Here is a 15,719-nt window from a genome sequence, read left to right on the forward strand (position 1 = left end):
CTGGGGGTCCTGAGCCTGTGGGGTGGGCTGGGAACTCCCAGGTATTCCCAAAGAGGAAAGATTCCTGCTGGGAATGACTGCTGAGCCCCTGAGCAGCCCCTGCCAGGATGGGCACTACCAGGCAGGGCCCTGCCTCCCACACACTCCTTTTGCTCTTTCCTGGTCCCATTCTGCTGCTGAAATAAATCCTGGCCACAGCACAGAGGATGGAGGGCGGGAGAATGCAGATGGCCAAGGCAGATGGATGGGACCAGTATGGGATGGGACCAGAGGCATGCCAGGGCACTGGGGTCCCAGGGGCTGCCTGCAGCCAGGACAGGCAAGAGACCCCTGCCCTCTGCAGACTCCTGACCCTTGCAAGGTGAGGAAGGACATCCAGGGGCAATTCAGCACAGAGACCCCAGAAGGGACAAGGACCCTGTGAGATTGTTCCCCCATGCAGGATGGGAGCCCAACTGGAGGGACCCAGCACCCAGAACCTCTGTGGGGTCCCAGGGCCACCTCTCATCCCTCTGTGCAGAGGGTGCAGCCTCCAGCATGGCAGAGTGGGGAGCAGGGAGCCCCTTCCCCAGGCCCACTGCAGACATCTGCTGGGGGGCTGCCTGCATGGGGAGGGGGCACTTCCAGCCCAGAGCCTTATTATGCTTCCTTCATGGGAAGAAACTTTTTCCTTTGCTGTCTGCTAAGCTGCTAGCAATCATCAGGCAGGCAGGTGGTAAAGATTCATATCCATCAAACAATGCCATTTAGTTTGTAACCTGTGACTAAATCTGGTGTTAGCTTTAATTTCAGAGTCTGCTTTAGGGCTCGCTTGTTAATCTCTATGCAAAGCAGATGAAATGAATATGCAGCATTTTGGATGTAATTGTACGGCTTCAATTCAGCACTATAATTTTCCAAACAGGATCTTGCAATCAAGCTTCTATTCATTAGTGTATAAACAATTTAGTTTCTCAGCTCTCCAGTATGCCAATCATCTCAATGGAGTGAGCATCTCCGACAGAAAGAGGAGGAAAGTTTCCTTTGTGTAACAGAGGTAAAAGTTGCTCCATACTTCAGACAATTCCCACCCAGCAGATCCAGACCATTCCAACAGAAGTGGACGGTTCCTCGTGCCCCCACACCAGTGACCAGCTGCAAACACTACTCAGGGGAGTGATGCTCCAGGCATCTCCCAGCTCATGTAGCCCCAGGCCCTTCAGGATTTCTGCATCTGAGAGCTCGGCAGAAGAGCCCAGACCCCACAGGACCAGGCTGCCTGGAAAGGTGCAACATGCAGCTCCTCAGCACACCCCAGGGATGCTCAGGGCTCCCCGACTGCCCACGACTCAGGGGAGGGGGGGTGGCCACCCCAGCCCCAGCCCCCTCCATGTCCCCATCCCTGACACCACACCAGCTCAGGGAGCCCTGGGGACATCCCACACCTGGGGCAGTGGCAGCTCCTCCGTGGAGGACAGGGCCGGGGTGACACTGGAGTGAGTGCGGGGCAGTGTTGATCTCCGGGGCTCAGCATCCTCACGGCCGGTGCTCTCCTCGGCGGGGACCCGAGGGTGCAGCGAGCGCCTCCGGCCCCTGCCCGCATCCCCATCCCCGACAAAGGGAAGCGCCGTCGGCGGAGCCGCTCAGCGCGGTCTCCGTTTCCAAATGAATATCGACAGCGCTAATTACAGGCCGCCATGCAGACAGCTTATTAGCTTGTCACAAAAAGACGGTATTGAACCCGGAGCCCGCGGTATTCACGGAGCGCAGCAAGACGCTCCCCAGACAGCACAGCGAACCAGGCAGGCGAACAACCTCCAGCAAAACTAATTACTTCCTGATTGTCTACGGCCACCCACTGGGTATAATAGTATAGACTAAATTTGGCATATACATAACTAAGCACTCGGCACCAATTTGGTGTACAATAATCATCCTCTGTGTTGCATAATTAAAATCTGATCACTTGGAATAATTATTTCATATTCCCAGTATCGGGTGAGGATTGCATAATGTGGCAGAAGCGTGAGGCCGGCGGTGGAACGATCCGTGAGCCCCCGGGGAAGGACATCCCGGCTGCGGGCAGGGTGCGAGCCGGGCCCGCGGGGCTGCGGAGGAGCCGCAATCCCGCAATCCCCTCATCCCGCTCTCCGCAGCAGCAGCACGGCCCCCGAGGGGCAGGACTGCACCCGGCAGGACAGGCTGTCCTGCTGTCCCCACGCCATGCTCGCCCCATTGACCTTTCCAGCCTGGCCGCTGCCCCGCTGCCCGCCCGGCCGGGACGCTCATCGCCCCACTCCATTGTGCTCGTACATCTGCTAAAGGCATTTGGAAAGACGCGGCAATAAAAAAATAAAAATCAAGTGGAACGTGTGTGTCTAATCCATTAGCTTCCTCCGGCGGCTCCCCGGGGAGCCGGCGAGGAGCAGAAAGAATACGTGGATATTGCACGCGCCCTGGCACCTTGTCCCCGGGCCAGCCCCGCCGCTGGCCGCTGCCACGGGCTCATAAATCACCGCGGGCGACAGCGTTTCACACTCGCTTCCCAGCCAGGATATGGCCATTCCTGCTGATTACACGGCCGGCGCGCGGGGGAAGCTGCATCTCCCACTTCCAGGAAGGGAGGATCCGCAAGGAAAACGCATTGATAAAAAGAAGAACGAAATCAGCTTTGTTCACGTTGCGAATCTCCCATTGTTCCTGCTGCGGCCGTCAGCCCTCGCTGGAGAAAGTATTTCCTCAGCGATAAATCTCCTGGGCTCCTTGCAGCCCTCGCCTTGGCACCAGACTCTCCTCAGCTTGTTTTGAAAGAAAAAGCACTTTTGGCTACAGGCCCCCTGTGGGGTGCACCGGGCAATTCACGGTGTGACTTTGGGGTGAGGGACAGCCCTGGGGCAGGGGACGGTGGCCTGGTGCCCATCCCAGGGGTCTCTGGCCCCTGTCCCCAGCCAGGGGACAGGCACTGCCGCTCCCAAAAGCTGCGCTCCCTTCCCACAGCACCCGGCACGAGCCGGGGAAAGTGAGTCTGACCGGGGCCACGCTAATCCCAGCGCTGAGACGCGGAGCTGGCAGTGGCCAAGCGCTTGGAATACGGGAGTCAGGCTGACAGTTGTACAAGAAAAATAGATCAAGTTTCCAAGAAAATAGAGCCGAGTTGATCTGATTTTCATCAGCATCTTCAGCCGCCTTTCGGGAAGCCCCAGCCTGCTCCTCATTCCTCCTCTCCGCTTTACAAACCACTTAATTCCTTGTTGCTTTGGAAACCCTCACAAAGACCCTCTGCATCCCCCCAAAATAACGAGCAACAGATGCTGCTTTGACCTCAGCAACTTCCTGGAAACATACATTTGTCAAAATAAAAATAAAAAGATTAATGTGAGGAAGGCTTTTAAATTATAAGGAAACAGCAGACAGAGCCTGGCCTCGCACGCCGAGCCCGCGGCCTGCGGAGAGATCTGGGAATGGGCAGGGAGAGGCTGTGGGACCAGGGTCCCTGTGCCCAGGGGCTTGGGGACCCAGAAGGGCAGGGTCTGGCAGCGCTGCCCACAGCCAGGGACACAGGAGCAGGCTCAGATCTCCTCCTTCCCTCATTTCTTGGTTTACAGGAGCAATTTGTCTCTTCTACAGCGCCTTAAAGCCCTTTGCCCATCCCACAGAGCAGGAGATGGGCACACGACGGGTCACCAGGAACTTTTGGGTTATGAGCACTTGGACACCAGCAGGTTTCACCCTCCCACTCCAGCTGCAGCCACCTGGCACATCCTGAGGACAGAGCTCATGCACAGGCACTTCCCAACAGCACCTGAGATGCCCAAAAGGGCTCCTGGCAGGACTTGTGACAGCCACACTGGTGTGTGACACAGCCTGGCCCACAGCACAACCTACCCCACCAAAACCCAGCACCCACAGCCCTCACCAGAGCTGCAGGCAGGGAGGCTCCACATGCTCCACACAGGGGAAGGCCCTTTTCCCTCCCAGCTTTATGGAATCAGCCAAAAATGAGCTGCTGGGAAGGGCCTCCTCCTTGGCCTGATGGGAGGTGGGCTGGGGGTTTGTGCACCTGGGGTCATGGGCACATTGGGCATTCCCATGCCCATCCTCATCCAGGGGGTGGCAGTGGGGAGAGGACCCAAAAAATGACTTTCCATCATGTTAATGAGGGACAAGAAAATGCCGGTGAGCTCGTTGGTGTGGCAGGTGCATGTGGGCACTGCCAGCTCCCAACAGAGGTGCCAGGGTCCTCCTGTGCCAAGGGATAATGGGAGCCTTGCTGGAACGTGGGCACTGTCAGCCCAGCTGAGGACAGAGGCTGAGCCCCAGCTCCCACACTGCCCACTCCAACTCTGCCCTGCAGGTTCCAGCTGGCAGCACCTCTGCACTGCCAGGAGCCTGGAGCTAGTCCTAAACTGGGAAAGGGAGCCCGTGTGCTGAGTTCCAGGGAGGAGAAGAGCCACTAAAGGGGCACACACCAAATAACTGCTGCTTTGCACAGCATCACACAGAGCTGTGCCCGCAGCAGCACAGCCAGGAGTGGAGTGGCTCTCTCAGGGAGCTGCAGGGACACTGTCCCCTCTGCTCTGGCTGCCTCTCTCCTGGCTCCTGGGTGCTCCAGGGGAGCTGCAGCACCAGGGGCACGCTGGCAGCATGGCATCACCCGTGACCCTGGCATCACCTGCCAGCCTGGCATCGCCTGTGGCATGGCTGCAGTCCTCAAGGGACTGGACAAATGCCATAGCTCCTTGTGCAGGCACAGCAGGTCCCACCTTCACACTGTCCATGGGGCCACCACACCTGCCCCACAGTCACCCCAGGTGTCTGTGCTCTGCTTGGGCCACGGGGCACCACGGGGGTGCTGAGCCAGGGCCCCTGCCCACAGCATTGCACCCCCTTGTGTCACCTCTGGGAGCCCTGGGGACACTTGGTGGCTGGCCCCAGCTCACAGCCCCAGCAATGAGTGCTGTGCATGCAGGGGCTGCCTGGAGCAGCCCTGCCCTGGCCCCGCAGCGCCGGGATTCCAGACCCACCAGTTTCCTCTGCCCTTTCCACTGAACCAACCCGTGGAAAGTTTTATAAACTTGAGGAAACGCAAGTCAAAGCAGAAGGAGCCCAAAGCTGAGCTGAGGGGTGACCTCAGCAACCTCCCCTTTGTCCAGCCCGGGACCTCACTGTCATCTGTCAGCATTTGCTGAATCTCCTCCTTCGGGGACACTCCAGGCCCTTCCGCAGGAGCGGGGCCTCCCCACAGCCCTGCTCCTCTAATGACTCTGTTATCTCCTGTTATCTCTGTCACTTCCACCTCTGCTTCCCTCCACCAGCAGAGTGGTGATGCCCCTCCCCAGCCTGGCAGTCCCAAAGGAGCAGCATCCCAGCCCACACTTCCCAAACCCCTCATGGATGGATTCACCCCGCTGGTCTGGGCTGTGGGATGGGGCTGACCCCATGCTTGGTGGGGCTGGGATGAAGGTTTGATAGAGCAGCTCAAGCAGCACTACAGGTCACAGCTGAGCAGCATTCTGTGGATGCTACTCCCATCCCACAGCATCCCATTCGTGCTCCAGAGGTGATGGAAAGGAGGTAGAAGCTGGCAGAACAGGGCCCAGGGGAAGATGGAGCAGTTTGCTGTCTGAAGCATGAACCTGCCTGGCTGATGAGAGGGCACTGACAGGCAGGGAGGGTTTGGTGCAAAGGAAGGAAATGGAAGAATTAAATCCACAGAACTTCCCTGCTTTTGTTCTCTCTCCCGCCCCCGCTCTTCTCCTTGGCCGCTCGCTCTTCTTGCTGGATGTGTATGGCTTGATACTACCCAAGCAAGCTGGAAACAGGGTATATCAGCTGAAAGCAATTTACTTTGAAATCCAGCTGCCAGATTTTCCTTCATTTGTTTACTTTTAAATGCTTTTTTAAAAGCCAAAGTACACAAGGCAGCCAAATTGCTGACATGTGTGCCGGGCCGGTACCCCGCAAATGCTGCATTCTTTCATGTCCTCCTGGGCTCAAATCCACTCATGTTTATTTAAAATATGTAGAACACTTCAGCACTATTAAGGACCATGTTTTATAGTAAATGGAAAAAGATTTCCTCGCAGGCCAAGGGGAGAGGAAAAGAATCACTTCAATTCAGTTTTGTTCCGACAGCACTTTGCCTGCCCACCGGGGCCCAGCCACCCACATCCCAGTGATGGGCTCGGCTCAGCGCCAGGACCTGGGAGCTTGGGCTGCTCCAGGTGCTCTGCAAACCCTGCAGACAGGTGGACACAGAGCTCCAGCAGCGCTCGTGGGGCTCAGCCTCTCTTCCCCCAGATCCACGGGGCAAATGGCCTGTGGTGGCAGAAAGAAACACCAAGATGGGGCTTGAAGTTCCCAAGGTTCTCCACAGCTCCTGAGTCCTGGTTTAACACAGGATTTCACCTGTGAACGTGGATGTGAAAGCTACAGGTGAGATACCAACCTGTGTGACTCCAGCTACAATCCCAGGGCAAAAAAGGAGAGGAAATAGCAGTGACCAGGCAGGAACAGCCTGGCAGGGACGCCGAGAGGGAGCAGACTTGGTCTCAGCAGAGAATGAGACACCACAGGCTTCTCCAGATGACAAGGAATTACACACTCTCCCAAGAGTAGGATACAGATACAGAAAAGGTAAAATATGTAAAATACAGATGAAAATAGCAAATATGTATTTTAAGGTCAACAACAGCTAAAAGGGAACTAGATATTCAAATTCAGTTTTTAAGTGCATTGCTAACGTGGGTATTTTGTGATGGAATGAGGCTGGAAGGGGCATTTCCAGCTACTGCTGCCTTTCCTCAAATCACCCGTCTGTGGCTGACACAAGCTGAACTCTGTGGGGTAACGTAAGGATGCGCTTCAGAAAGGGAAAATGTCAATAAACAGCAGATAAATCCTGCAGGCCTTTGTTGCTGCTCAAGCTGAAACAAACACAGAAAGGCAATGCAGAGAAAGGAGCAAGAAAGGGACATCTTTTTAATCAAATTATCTGCTACCAAAACCAAAGATGGACAATGGCTCTGTGAACACGTTAATGTGCCTCTGACAGACCTTCCTGAAAGAAAACACTGCTGATGTAGCCAGAATTGCTCTGGCTTTTGTCCTAGCAAAAAGCACAAGAAAGCAGAAACCTCCAGTTATTAATTTCTGATGATTTAGAGCACAGCACCTTCATAGTTTTATTGTAATTAGCCAGACTAGAAAATCTTCAAAAGGATTCCTCCAGTGGAGTCCCAGACTCAGATTATGTCATGGCTGAGCACAACCTCCCACAACTGGTTTCACTCATGGTTAGAAGAAACAAAGGCTCTGAGCAAGCGGGGATGGGGAGCAGAGAGGGGTGTGCAAGGGCTGGATGCTACGCGTGTTCTGGGGACTGTGTCTGCTGTAACCTCCTCCCTTGCTCCTCAGCTCCCTGCACACACCATTCCTGGCAAAGAACAGGTCCCAGCAGAAGGCAGGGTGCTGCCACTGGGATCTCTGACAGGCAGGAGCAGTTCAGAATTGGGAAATACCCCTCCGAGAGTGCTGAGAGAGACATTTCTCCTCTTCCACCCCACAGTGAGGTCTCCAGCTCCTCTCTGACCACAGAGCTGGGTGCCCACAGAGGGCAGAGGCTCCAGGGCAGGTGACAGCCACTTCTCTGCCCACCCACACGCTGTGGCTCCTGCTGCTCTGGGCAAGGAGAACAGCACTGGGCCGTGGCTGTGCCTGCCCTGCCCAGGCAGAGCTTCCCCCAAGATTCCTTTAAGGCACTTCACAAGGACAAAGATGGTAAACAAGCAGAGAGCTGTGCTGGGTGGAACCACCCCACCACAGAGGAGCCAGGGCAGAGAGGGAAGTGACAGTGCCCCAAGGCCACACAATGAGATAGGGACAGGCAGGAAAGGGAAGCTGGGTTGCCTGTCCCCCTGTGCAGGGCCATACCCTCCAGTCCCCACTGCTCCTGTTCTGCTCTGCTCTGTCCCCTCTGAAACACTGGTCTAAGAGACAGAAAACAAACACATGAAAGCCTGTAAAAATAAAGAGCCCAGTAACTGCTAGTAAAGACTCCAGCAGCTGTAGGGAGCCAAAAGCTTCTTGGAGGGGGTTGGATGGAAGTCGAGTTTCCCTCCCTGCTTGTATTGTATTTCTTTCCTCTGCCAAAATGTGCTTCTTGAGCCTTGGGCAGAGCTGTCGGCGGCTGACCCTCACCTTCCTCTGTTTAGCCTGGAGCACAGGCTGGCCACGAGCGCCGGAGGCCGCGCCAGGGGCCGGGCAGAGCCTCGGGCAGAGCCCACCCAGGGCCAGCCCCGCTGCCTGCAGCCTCCTGAGAGCCACCCGGGCAGCCTCACCTGAGCCCGGCCTGGGAAAGGACCGAGCAACAAAGGTAGGAGAGCCCAGCCCGGCGGGGACAGAGGGATGCACTGACCCCACATCTAGGGGCTCCATCCAGCCCTTTTCTCCCCAAGCTGGGTCAGGCTCCTGTCTCGGCACAGCTGCACACGGGAGGCAGAGAGAACAAAGCAGAGGTCAGACAGTGCTCTAACCAAAGGGGTAATTCTGGCTCCATTAAAACCCTCGCTCCTGTTCGCATGGAAGCAGAAGGCTGTGCTACTACTCATAAAGAGCTGAACCACCCTCAGGCTGACTCATAGCCCTTAACAGAGCTGCCATGCTGATTTTACAAATATTAGAGCAATGCCTCAGATTCAGGGTTTTGTGTGGTTTAACCTATCAACTCGGGAGCAGACCCATAGCTCTTTTATAGAGCTCCCCTTCCCTGTATTTTATTTCCTTTCTCGGTGCCAGAATTGGAGCCAAAGCCGAGCTTAACAAAGCAACAGGCATGGCCATTCTTCCCAGCCCTCATTTACCCTGGTGAGAAGGGAAAAATTAATTTAAACCCCATCAAAAGTGCAAAAGCTCGTTGCCATTTTGTGCTGCAGAACACAGTGTGAACCAAACACTCCCTTGAACCACCTGCACTTGCCAAGCCCAGCCAAGAGTACAGGAACTTGCAGATTGGAATCCTTTTGTTCAGGATCTAAGATATTTCTCAGGCAGCAGCAATGGGGATGTGCTTGGGATGTAAAAAAGAGCTTTTACCCCATTAAACACTCTCTTCTTTGGGCCCCTATTCCTGGATGTATGACATATAGCAAAACTCTTCATGTCCCAGCAGCTCCTGCTTGTGTCCCAGCCTGGGGCAGCTCTCCACAGCCAGGCACAGCCTGGGCACAGGGGAATGGGGCTCTCCTCCCTCCCTGCCTGCCCTTGCCAAGCACACAGGAACCTGCACCGTGCCTGTGTGGGGCTTGCCAAGGCTCTGGCAGCACGTGGGAGTGGAGAAATTTGCTGAAGCAGAAAACAAGCCCAGGAAGCCCCCCAAGCCCACTCACCAGTGAGTGAGCTGTTCCTGAGCTGCCTTGGGGGTCTGGGAGCCACCTGTCCTCCAGCATCTGCTTCTGCTTGTGGTGCTGATTTACTGCTTTAAAGCCAAATTCACACCATGCACTATTTGCTTCTAGTTTGCTGTGCTGTGTTTTCTCCTCCCTTTGCCAAAGTACTATTTGCACCACACTCAGCCACGCAGAAGGAGCCTTAGATTCAGATCAAGCCCCCAGGTAGAAGGGCTCACATGAAAAAACAGAAAATTATGAACAGAGTTATTAACATTAGTAAGACCATTTGGTGAGGCCATGTCTGTTCCTAACAAAGAGAAATAATGTGCTTTCATCCAAAGGTGAATGCTGCAATTAACCTGCTCCCCATCCTAGCCTGTCCCACTCATTTCACACCAGCCCACAGGTGCAGGAGCACCCTGCTCTCTGCAGCACCAGGGTCATCTCCTTTCTGGATTCAGAGAAGGAATTACAATGTACACTGTGGCTTCCCAGCCACTTCCCTCCATCTACTTCGACTCCACCTTAGCTTCCTTAAACCACAACAAATGTATGTGACTGAGGCAATAGTTTTCAAATAATTTTTCTTCCTCTTCTCACTTCATACTCAAGAGTTTTTATATGTAGGAAAAATCAAGTTGAGACAACATGAATTTTATAGCAAAGACAAAAGATCTAATCAAGCTTCTGTATTTGGATTTTCACGATGGCAGAATCTTCAGAGATGCCCAAAATCAGCTTAACGCAGCCACAAGAGGGAGTCTGAAATCTGTTACTGCCCAGCTGGATCCTGGCTTCTGAGCTCTCCCAGTACAAGAGCACACAGAGAGCTTCAGAAGGATTGTACAGTCCTGAATGGAGCAGAACCATTAGAAACCAGGGCATCTCCAGCTGCCAGATGTTTTGGAGAGAGACATTCTCAGAAATATGCTGTTGTGCTACTGCCATGCAAATCTGCTGCACCAGAAATGCACAGTCCCACCTTGCTGAATCTGAAATTATGCTCAGATTTTACTCTTCCCACCCAGTCTGAAATGATGGAGCAGGTTCTGCCCGATCTGACCCACAGTGGAACAAGCTACAACACTGGCTTAACATTGTTAATTGAACATGTGATTAGAAACTCTGGCAAAGAGGAGATCCCACAGCACAACAAATAACACTTCTCACAGGGCCAGGGAAATATCTGTGTTGAATCTGTGTCTGCTCTCCATCTGCCAAAAAATTGTCAAGACACATTCCTCAAAAATACTTTTATGGTCTTTACTGAATCTCGACATCCACTTGTTCTAGTTTCCATTACAGCTCCAAAGGGCCATCCAGGTTTGAGCAAAGCCACAGGATTTTGAGCAGAAATAGCTCCTTCAGGCACTGTCCAAAGCACCATGAAAAGCCTCTGGCAACACTTTTCCAGAGATTTAGCCAAGAGATAAAGACAACAATTACCACACAGAGGTTAATGAAGGAAATGCTCAGACTACAGCTGAATTCTACTTGATTTTATCATTTCATTGTCTTCCTCTGCAGATCTCTTTTGTACTTTCACCTGCCCACTCCTGCTTGAAAGTGAAGAGGGAATATAGGCCAGCAGATAGTTAATTCTGACATTTAAACCATGATCAGTGTATCATTACTGGATCCCACAGCTCTGACCCCAGAGGCTGTATATTCAGCTGTCAAGAAACAGAAAATAATCTTAAACCTTTGAGGCTCAGCATAAATCACTTTTTTTTTTTTTTTTTGCTTGCAGTACTAGCCAACTTAAGGGTGGGGTTCCTATCAGGCTGTTGAAAAAAACTTGCCCCCCTACTTATGAATGTGTTTCTTTTCAGAAGCAATCTAATAGGAAAAAATACTCTTAAATTGTGATCAGGGGCTGACTACTGGAATGCCCATGCCTACTAATGCCACAGCAGATGGTCAGCAGTGCAATGGTTCATACAATAGTAAGTTATTAAAAGAACATGGTAAGATCTAAAAACTCCTGACCAACTGCTGGAGTGGGTCAGCAAAGATCTGATGTGATACGTGTTAACATCCCAGAACAACTCATCCTCTGCCTGGCCAAACCTCACTGCACTCACCCAGCTGAATGCAATTAGACCCCAAGCCTGTCCTAATTTCAGTCTCTGCAGAGAAGAGTTGTCTTTCTTCAGCAAGAAAAACGTGGCTGCTCCGACATGGTGGCAGTGATGGGCAGTAAGAAAGTGCAAAGGTGCAGCACTAGCTCACAGCTTTGGGCAGGGAGAGCTAAGACAGCCTGGTGTGCACATTAAAATGCAAACACAGCACCTGCCTTGAGCTTCAGTCACCCCAGCAGAAAGCAGCAAGAACCCAAAAGCAACACAGTGCACAAGCTGTTTCCAGATAAATGTTATACAATTTTCCCTCTAGCTCCATGGATCAGAAACACATGCTGCAGCTATAGAACCATTACAGTTTAATCCCACCTCAAACAAGGAGATGGTAAATCTTCAGATCATGCTACCAGCAGGCTACCCAAGGAGCAGAGCACAGTGCCACTCTTTGCCATGGTTCAGATGAGACAATCTCACCCAGAGCAAGTTAAACTGCATAATGCTTTGGAAAAACAAGTTCATTGGATTTTTATTGACCTTGATAAAAAGTTCATTGGATTTTTTCTGACCTTGATAAAAAGGTTTTTACGATTGGATAAACGAAATACTAAATCCAACTCCTATGAAAAATGTGACTTTCAGATATTGTACAAAAAATACATTTTAAAAAGCTCACTAACTCCTCCATCAGAAAGAAGATCACAGTGAAAAATTGGGAAGGATTTGCCCCAAACCTTTTCAGTCAGAATAAAAGCTCCTTTCCTACCCTGCTTAATGGGGCACAAGATCCTTTAGGAGAAATTTCTTCCTGAAAGGTGGTGAAAATTTAATGTGATTCTTCTGAAAAAGTAGCTTGTGTTCCCCCAATAGAACACTCCAAAAAGTGGAAGTCCCTAACCAATGTTGTATGAGCAGCTGGGAAGCACAACAGGGATCTTCATGGCAGAAACTGCACTGCCCCCACACCTGGCAAATGCCAGATTCCACTGACCCCTCGCTCCAAGACAGATTTTAGGTTAAACCCCTACAGGAGTCCCTTGGAAAGAATTCACAATTATCAGTTGCAAGACTAAGGGAAGACATTAATGACTTGTTTGTTCCCAGAGTTTCCTTGATCCATGAGGCAATGTTCTCAGTAAGTAAATCAAGTCTCACGCCAGTTTGTGATTGATGGGCCAGCAGTCAAAGACTGGAACTACGTTTGCACACATGACAGACAATCCTGGTAATCATGATCAACCAGCTGACGTTACTGGTGCCCAGAGGGTCCCCAGGGCTGAGCAAAACAGGGAAATGCATTGTTCTCGTTGCTATGAGTTTAAAGAAGTCTGCTCAGCCATGTAATGGTTTGGGCTCTTTAATTATTAGTGATACCCAGCACACACCACACAATTTACATGTGCAAGTGCCACATGTCTGCACTTGAGTCACAGCACAGCCTGCCCACTTCACCAGGACCAGAAAAAGAGCCTGCTGCCAAGGGGAGAGGGCTTCAGCTCCCCTTCTGTGGGTGGGTTGGGCTCTGGTCTGGGTCTAGAGTGGTAGGCATTCTCAGGCAGAGGACGGTCTGTCTTCACCTTCGTAACCTGGAAAGAAATGCAAAGAAGTGATACAACTTCTCACAGCATTGAACAGCCAGGTTGAGTCAGAACTTCAAGGAAGAACTACCAAGAAGAACCAAACAATAGCAAGGACACATTGTTCAGCTGATGAGAGCTCCTCAATACTTCTAAGAAAAGGGAAGGGAGGGGTGTTTCATCACAACTACAGAGTAGCTCCACGTGAGCATGAGCTTCGTTCCTAAAGGAAAAGCCTCTACCCGGAAAAGCAAAAAGCAAGAATTTCATTGTCTAAGAAAAGCAGGAGCCTTCTGGAAAAGCAACCCCAGAAAACACTGCCAGTCTTGACTTCTACTACCCCACCAACTTCCAGCGCTGAGTTCACAAAACACCACCAGGCCAAGAGACGCCGGAGAGCTGGTCTGGACAAAACACACACGAAGGAAGGAGAGCAGGATCTGTGATCTGTGCGGCCCGAGGGATAAGCAGTTACCTTGGAGAGGTCCCCCAGGTCGGGCCTGACCCAGCCCAGCTTGTCCAGCACGCAGGAGTCGAAGGCTGCCTGCTGCTTGCGGCAGCGGCGCAGCTCCTGCTGCCCGGTGTAGTCGATGCACGTCCAGTAGGCCGTGAAGGGCTCGGCGCAGTGCGTCCGGATGCTCCTGGGGACACCACAGCAGAGCCCTCAGAAACGCTGCTCAGGCCCCGCTCCTGCCAGCCGCGGCTCGGGCTGTGCAGCTTTGGGCTCTCAGGAACATCTAAACCCTCACTCAAGCCAGTGTTTGATACGGGTACCTGTGAAACCTCCATCGCCGCGGCTACGATTAATGGCAGCAGTGACTGAACCGGTGTGTGGAGGAGGTTTTTGTGGGTATGAGGAGGTTTTTGTGGGTCTATGAGGAGGTTTTTGTGGGTATGAGGAGGTTTTTGTGGGTATGAGGAGAAGGTTTTTGTGGGTCTATGAGGAGGTTTTTGTGGGTATGAGGAGGAGGTCTTTGTGGGTCTGTGAGGACGTTTTTGTGGGTATGAGGAGGAGGTTTTTGTGGGTATGAGGAGGAGGTTTTTGTGGGTCTATGAGGAGGTTTTTGTGGGTCTATGAGGAGGTTTTTGTGGGTATGAGGAGGTTTTTGTGGGTATGAGGAGAAGGTTTTTGTGGGTCTATGAGGAGGTTTTTGTGGGTCTCTGGAGGAGGTTTTTGTGGGTCTCTGGAGGAGGTTTTTGTGGGTCTGTGGAGGAGGTTTTTGTGGGTCTGTGGAAGAGGTTTTTGTGGGTATGAGGAGGAGGTTTTTGTTGCGTGGATGTTCACAGCTCCTCCACGGGACATCTTTTGTTTTGCCAAATCATTTAGTAATATAATAAGGTGCTCTAATGCTTCCAAATAATCTCGTGTCTAAAGCTCAGAAAGCCATGCTTAGAGCAGAGGTTTGAGCTGCTGCACGGGAGGTGGATGTGCCGTGAGGTAATTAAATTAGGTGCTGTGTAAACAGCACTGGCACGTGCCTTGGAGCTGTGTGTTTGGCCAGGAGAGGCAGGTGGTGCACCTGCTCAAGCTTTCTCAGTGGGTCACCTGTGGGACAGGGAGGACAATGCAGTGCTCAGGTTGGTTTCTGGAGTTCATCACACAGCTGCAAGGTGCAGCAGCCTCACACCACTGCCCTGAGTTCCCAACAAAAACCCAGGCTGCTTGCTCTGGAACAAAGGCAAAAGAGCTTCAAGTGACAGGATGAATCCATGTATAAATAAGCAAGAAAAAAAGTAGTGGCCCCTACTCCCAGGAGTTAAAGTTTAAGAAGAAAGTATAAAAGTTTTGAAGGCGGTGATGGCGGCAGCATTTTTAACTACAATAATGGAATTACAGAATAGTTTGGGTTGGCAGGAACCTTAAAGTTCATCTCATTCCACTCCCTGCCATGGGACACCTTTCACTATGCCAGGTTGCTCCAAACCTCATCCAACCTGGCCTTGGACACTTTCAGGGATGGGGAAGCCACAGCTTCTCTGGGCACCCTGTGCCAGGGCCTCACCACCCTCAGAGGGCAAGACTCCTTCCTAACACCTAACCCAAAGCTGCCCTCTGTCAGTGTGAAGCCATGCCCCCTTGGCCTGTCACATCACATACGCTTGTCACCAATCCCTCTCCAGCTCTCCCTGCTGGTACTGAGAGCAGCACTAAGGTCACCCCAGGCCGAGGAGCCGCAGCTCTCCGGGCTGTCCCCACAGCAGCGGCGCTCGGCTGGAGCGGCCCCGCCGGGCCCGGCCCCGCAGCACCGTCACCCCCAGGCCGCGGGGCTGCGGCAGCGCCTCCGGCCGGGCCCCGCTCACCTGAAGAAGTCGAGGGCGCACTGGTTCACCTGGCGGCCCTCCCTCAGGCACTTGCGCGGGTCCTTCTCCTCCCAGCGGCACAGCATGAACTCCTTGTTGGGCCGGTCGCACTGCGAGCCGTAGTGGTGCGCCGCGGCCTTCAGCACGGACGAGCTCACCGCCACCTGCGGCGGGGCACAGCGGCCGTGAGGGCGGGCGGGGAAGGCAGGGCGGGGCGGGGAAGGCCCCGCGGGCGCTCACGCACTCACCTCCGGCACATCGAGCTCCTCGAGCGGGGGCACCCGCAGCACCCCGGGCATGGCGGCTCTCCTTGAGCGCCCTCAGCGCCCGCACCGCACCGCGCAGGCGCGGCCGCGGGGGCGGGGCCGGGGCGGGGCCGGGGCGGGGCCGTTGCC

General features: G+C 53.1%; 1 protein-coding gene across 2 annotated transcripts; it reads right to left on the minus strand.

The window, feature by feature from the left end:
* Positions 1 to 12,785: 12,785 nt before the first annotated feature.
* On the minus strand, positions 12,786 to 15,715 carry NDUFA8 (NADH:ubiquinone oxidoreductase subunit A8). Of its 2 annotated transcripts, XM_039730666.1 has the most exons (4): positions 15,573 to 15,715; positions 15,325 to 15,488; positions 13,499 to 13,664; positions 12,788 to 13,032 (listed from the first exon to the last, which is right to left on the minus strand). In XM_039730666.1, the coding sequence occupies exons 1-4, from the start codon at positions 15,621 to 15,623 to the stop codon at positions 12,895 to 12,897; spliced, it is 519 nt and encodes a 172-aa protein (XP_039586600.1). In that variant the 5' UTR covers positions 15,624 to 15,715; the 3' UTR covers positions 12,788 to 12,894. The 2 variants fall into 2 exon arrangements, with proteins under 2 accessions (XP_039586599.1, XP_039586600.1); XM_039730665.1 differs by having other exon boundaries at positions 12,786 to 13,664.
* Between the last annotated feature and the right edge of the window lie 4 nt (positions 15,716 to 15,719).

This window comes from Passer montanus, unplaced genomic scaffold (assembly GCF_014805655.1).
Source record: "Passer montanus isolate IOZ18808 unplaced genomic scaffold, ASM1480565v1 scaffold73, whole genome shotgun sequence".
Classification (NCBI taxonomy): Eukaryota; Metazoa; Chordata; class Aves; order Passeriformes; family Passeridae; genus Passer; species Passer montanus.

Bases quoted from the DNA above. Each gene is read 5' to 3' on its own strand.
- NDUFA8 (XM_039730665.1), bottom strand. From the start codon at position 15,623: ATGCCCGGGGTGCTGCGGGTGCCCCCGCTCGAGGAGCTCGATGTGCCG. The intron at 15,489-15,572 runs GTGAGTGCGTGA...GCCCCGCCGCAG, and splicing joins AGGAGCTCGATGTGCCGGAG to GTGGCGGTGAGCTCGTCCGT. The intron at 13,665-15,324 runs GTGAGCGGGGCC...TGGTGTCCCCAG, and splicing joins TGCGCCCTCGACTTCTTCAG to GAGCATCCGGACGCACTGCG.